The 6,180-nt window shown below is 31.1% G+C and overlaps 1 protein-coding gene across 1 annotated transcript in view; it reads left to right on the forward strand.

Moving 5' to 3' along the window:
* Window positions 1-647, forward strand: part of ARHGEF38 (Rho guanine nucleotide exchange factor 38) — a 117,935-nt gene extending 117,288 nt beyond the window's left edge. Inside the window, exon 14 of the mRNA XM_006918890.3 lies at window positions 81-647. Within this exon, the coding sequence (XP_006918952.1) occupies window positions 81-266 (186 nt within the window). The 3' untranslated portion in view covers window positions 267-647. The remainder of the gene's footprint in view (window positions 1-80) is intronic.
* The last annotated feature ends 5,533 nt before the right edge of the window (window positions 648-6,180 follow it).

Below are 6,180 nucleotides of genomic sequence, written 5' to 3' on the forward strand. Positions count from 1 at the left end.
TAAAAGCTTGGAAACTTTTATTGTGTTTGTCAACATTTTTAGGTTCTGTTTTTAATAATATCATTTGCTTCTTTGTCTAGATTTTCTATGCAGTTCATGCCTTTCAAGCACGGAGCGACCATGAACTCAGCCTTCAGGAATACCAAAGAGTTCATATACTTAGATTTTGTGACCTAAGTGGCAATAAAGAGTGGTGGTTAGCTGAAGCTCAAGGGCAAAAGGGATATGTGCCAGCTAACTATCTTGGGAAGATGACTTATGCTTGAGAAAATAAGCCTTTTGACTTTTATTTTCTGGCAAGTTGTTGATTGACTGCCTCATAAAACTGACATTACAATGTCAGCCCAGAAATCAAGAATCCTCCAGACTACATGAACTGATACTGTATCAGATTTTAACAAGATTATTTCAAAATGTATTATGAAGAATACATGTTGAAGGAAACACTAAACAGAGACAGCAAAACAAAGAGCCCAAGCTCCAACCATCAACTACTTAAAAGTGGAGCTTTCTTGGAAGGGTAAGTGTGTTCTTTGCCATCATCAAAGGTTGGATCTAATGATGAGGGTTTTTTTTTTTTTTTCAATTTTCTGTATTTTATTTTTCTGTATTATGTATTTTGCCTCAAAAATGTTTTTTCTTTCATGTCTCCCTCTTGCACATGCATGCACATATATACATACACACATATACACCACATATATTATATGGTTTACATATATATATATATATGTGTGTGTACTATATAGTATAGATTATACATACATACACATGAACCAGAGAGTGCACTAAATACACATAAGTATAGGAACTGGTTAATAATAGTCAACTAGAAGTCTGAAGAGGGGCTTCTCTTTAATAATACAATTTGAATGAAAAAAAAAAACTGAAAAACAGTATGTGATGCATACGACATGCTGGACATTGTTCTAAATGCTTTATATGTGGTAATTTATTTGGTACTTATAACATTATGAGAAAACTGTGGCCAAAAGAGGTGAATTTAGCCCGTCACTTGCTCATAAATGATAGGGCGGGGGCTCAAACCTATGCTTGGTTCTCAGGTCCATACTCTCAAGCACTCTGCAGCGCTAACCCTCCAGTATATACTTTGCTACCACAAAGAACTCAGTGATACAAATAATGGACATCAATGAGGACCATTTTCCTCTCAGGTCCACATTTAAGTATTGAGATGTTTTTTCAAAATCAAGGGCTACAAGAATTTCCATGATATTAGCCTAGAAAAAATGAAGTATCTAGGTTATTTTCATTGTTTTGCTTAAACTCTTTTGAAAGTATAATCATTTAAAAACTATCCTACGTGATTGCTAAAGATATTTTAATGAGGAAATATTTTTGGATCATTCAATCATTTGGATGGTGAATGGGGAATGTGTGTTCCATGTTCTGAGCCAAGATGTAAATATTTTTAGTTGCTGATTTGTACTTAGACAAGGCAAGCACTGAGGATAACATTTGCTGTAACACAATGTCCTGGGTCACTGAACTTTAATTTGGGAATAGCTCAGAACTGTCCCTTAAGATTTCAAGCATATTTTGTCAAGGCATTTTATTGAACTAAATATGCTTCTATGGAACAGAAAAAAAAATTAAATTCGACTTAGTGGTTTCCCTCAAAAAACAAAATAAGGTGAACTCCCATCTTGAGATATGAAATTTTAAGATTAAAATTATTTTAAAGGATTTGATCTCTATAATGTATATTGTCACATATATCACTGAGGAATGCAAATAAAATGAAGAGTGCTGATTTTCAGAGGGTTGCTGACTTTAACATACATATATGACACGTACAACCACAGATATTCATGACATTTACATGACAGAAAAATTTTACATTTTATGATATAGTACTCCCCTATTATCTACAGGGGATATGTTCCAAGAGCCCCAGCCTGAAACCTCAGATAATACCGAACCCTACATATACTGTTTTCTCCTACGCACACATATTTAAAATAAAGTTTAATTTATAAATTAGGCACAGTAAGAGATTAACACAAATAACTATTAATAGAACAATTTTAATATATGATAATAAAAATTATGTGAATGTGGTCTCTCTCAAAATACCTTATTGTACCCTTCTTGTGATGATGTGAGATACAATTCCCACATGATGAGATGAAGTGAGGTGAATGATGTAGGTGTTGCTATGCAGTGTTAAGCTACATTAAGGGTTACTTGAACACAGCACTGTGATACCTTGACAATCAATCCGATAACCTAGATGACTACTAAGTGTCTAACAAGTAGTGTATACAGCATAGATATGCTGGACAAAGGGATGATTCGCGTCCCAGGCAAGACAGAGCCAAATGGCATGAGATTTCATCATGCTACTTAGAATGAAGTGCAATTTTAAACTTGTGAATTGTTTTCTGGAATTTTCTATTTAATATTTTTGGATTGCAGTTGGCTGTGGGCAATAGAAACCACGATCAAGAGAGACTGCTGTATTATTCCTAAAATTCTTAATCTAAACATGGTTTCAAAAGGTTCTACTTGTTAGCTGTTTTTGCATAAAAAATATTTTTTTGCTTTGAGTCAGGTACCAAAAGAAGACTTTCTTTTTTTATGTATACAGAGACTTTTTATGTCTTTTAAATAGTTCTTCTTTGTACCCAATAATGAAACATAGGTAAATTCCAGGTTGCCTAGGGTAAAGCAAAAGGAAATCCAAACTTGCTACTTGTGGAAACTATGAACAAGCCTAAAATAGGGGAGGCATTATATTTATAACTTAAATTGTGACCCTAAAATGAAGAATTGTATAAGTAGCACATATCTGCTTTTCTGGTTGAAATATTGCCTAGATGTATATGAGCTTTGCCTACTTGTGTGGTCCTAGGATTGATGCTTCCTGTCTGACCTTTGAAGAAACCACACCATTAAAATTGTAGTTGCAGTTAGCTGCTGAGCAAGAGTTGTAATGAAGCTACCTACTGCAGTCCCCCACTACTGTGCTGAACAGATATTGCTATAAAACTATGTTGTTGCTATTTTAAAACTACGACCTACATTTCATATGCCATTTAGGCTTTTTTAAGACATTATACGATAACCTCATATTCTTAGTATGTTGTTTAAAATAAAGTAATTATAATTTTGAGGCCAGGCATTATATTCTTGGGATTAAGGGAAATAAAATTCTGAGATATTTAAGATGTATATAAGTTTTCAAGAAATTTATAAAGATAAAACTGTTAGTGAGATCATTTTAATTAAAGTGAGGTATGCTAGAGTAATTATTTCTTTATATTTTTAAAATCAAATATTATACAGTAAAGAATTCTCTCAAATAGATATATATTTTTTTTATTTAGCAAGAATGAAGGGAAAATTTTTGCAGCTATTTTTCTTTGTAAAACAAATAAGTATATGTATATATTTTATTTAGCATTTACTTTTAAGTAGATGATCTAAACTAATATTATACATGATATAGTTTAGAAATTATAAAAAAATACAGTAATATAAAATTACCATGGGTGCTTAAATCATGTGAAAAAGTCACTAAGCCACTGTGAACATTTCTTATATTTCAGAAAAATATCTTGTTTTAGTATTTATTAGTAGAAAACAACTCTGTGAAAGTTGAGTTGTGCAGAAGAAATATAATGGCATTGTTAATCATACAAATGCAGGATTGCATAAAATACTTTAACTGCTGGTATAGTCTATATCTTGTCTAAAATGTAATTTGGACTTTTAGAGATGGCTATGAAGTGCCAGTCATTATCTGTGATGAATAGTTTATATGATTTATAAAAATTAGTGTTTTCACTGCTAAAACATGGCATTAAATACTTTTCACTTTTTCCATAAGCTTCTTGGAGTTTTGTCTATTGCAAAAAAAAAAAAATCTTCACAAATCTACATAAAGAAAGAGAAGAAATCTTTAGATTCTAAGGTGGTAAGAAAACCACTTTATTTAAATCGTTTGTCATAATTATGGCTTCTCAAGGTGTTCAATGCACTGTTCAATACTGAAAACATCTAGACCTCACAAATTCAAGGTAAATTAGACATATAAGTTTACATTAGAGTTGATGAGGAAGTAATGAAATTTCATTGGCTGGGGGGACACTAGACTTTATACTCTTTAGGGATATCCTACTATTTAAAGAATTCTAGTATTTTTAAAGTCTAATTTTTCAATTACCTTCTTTCTATACATATTACATTATATATATGTGTCTATAATATAATATATATATGTATACACACACATACACACACAAACTCAGTCATTACATTCTCTATGATGTATAAAATTATTCCAATATAATGCATCTTTATTCCAGGGCTACTAGAATTCAAGCTGAGTCTCTGTAGGCCAGCTACTGTTTTAATATATAGGACTCTAGACAAGGGTAAGATTTGCTTTAGTATTTCAGGAAAACAAGTCATACTTTAGCATATGTTGGAACGAGATGTTCTTGTTAAAAAAATCTAGGGTATGTATTCTTAGTAAATTAAATAAGTTTATTTTACTTAAAAAAACAATACTATGGTATGTAAATGTTATTTATGGCTTTCTCTAATTGCTTATATGTTTTTTTATAATTACTGCATCAATAAAAATTTATTTCTATAAAATGATTTATTTCCTAAATAACCTATGGTCATCATAATTTATAATTTCAGTTACTAATAAACAGTACTACCACATCCTTGTTAAGAATCAGAGTCATCTAAACTTTGAATCTCAGATACCTTTCATTTTATCTCATTAATTATCATCTATGTTTTATAGAGTAGGAAACGAAGGATCACACATCTAATACATGGAGGGACCGGGATTCAAAACCAGGTCTTCCAATTTTAAGCCAGTATTCTCTCAGTGTTTTCCTTTTTTTCATGTCACTAAAATCTATGATTAAATAATCTTACAGAAAGCACAATATACTTTCTTAAACATATACTGAAAGATATCTGATAAAATGGGATTTGAACTTAGAATCCTAAAAACTTACTTGTTGGCTCATTACTTACCTATCTATTCATTCACTGAGCCAATAAGTATATATTGAGAGTTGCAGTGGGAATACCATGGTGTGCAAGACAGACAATATTCCTGCCCTCATACAACTTAAATTCTAGTGGGAAAAATAAATTATACATAACAAAATAAATTAAATGATAAATAATATTAATATGAAGCTGGCTACTTCATCACATGCTCAGTTAAAAAGCTTTGTAGCTCACTTAATGATATGGAAAAATCAAGATCTAAGAGCTACCTGAAGATGAACTCTAATATCAAATAAACGTCTATTAAAATGCTAAACAGAATATACTAGATGTATGCAAACATATATCTGTACAGATTCTAAATATATATGTATACAAATATAGAATATATAAAAAGATTATAGCCATGCTCAACAAAAGATAAATTACTTGAAAAAGTCTTCTCAAGTACCTCTCCGAAGTACTGTAGAAATTAAAACAATTGCTTCTCTTCTCAAGTCTATCCAGCACATATGTTCTATAATGGGATAAGATTTTCCATTTCAAGTACCAATGTGCAAACTATGCATTACTCTTTTAATTTCTTGTAGGTACTGAAGTTACATGTTCAAAACGGTTATAGTTGTTGAGCTGAACTTGTGTCAGGTCATTTTGTCCTGTTTAGTCCAAACTAGCATTAAACTATAAACATTTAGTGATGGATGAATTTTTTTTTTTTGATCTTTTGACCTTAAAAGGGATTTGAGGTTGATGACAGATTGATGTTTAATTAATCGAAATGTTTCTCAAAACAAAAACATCTGAAGGCAGATTTTAAACATGTAAATAGATGTTTACTCCATTTTGTAAGTAATGGGATTATTTCAATCTTGATTTTTAATTTACCATGCAGTCCCATTATTAAACAGAGCTGTTTAAAGTAACCTTTCCTTAGAAAAAGACCAAGCTTAATTTAAAAGCCTTATCTTTGCAGAAATCCTTTATCAATATATTTTAGAATGATGCTGTTATAAAAACCTAGGAATTAAGGGACAGGATCCGAGATCGGAGGCTATAGAATAAAGATTTAGGAGTACATATCAAAGTTGAAGGGACAATGCTGTTCACAGTCTAGTGAATGTGAAAATTTGTTGGATTTTCAGTTTCTGGGTGAAATGAGATATTCGTGAAGTACAAAAT

Source organism: Pteropus alecto, unplaced genomic scaffold, assembly GCF_000325575.1.
Source record: "Pteropus alecto unplaced genomic scaffold, ASM32557v1 scaffold5, whole genome shotgun sequence".
Classification (NCBI taxonomy): domain Eukaryota; kingdom Metazoa; phylum Chordata; class Mammalia; order Chiroptera; family Pteropodidae; genus Pteropus; species Pteropus alecto.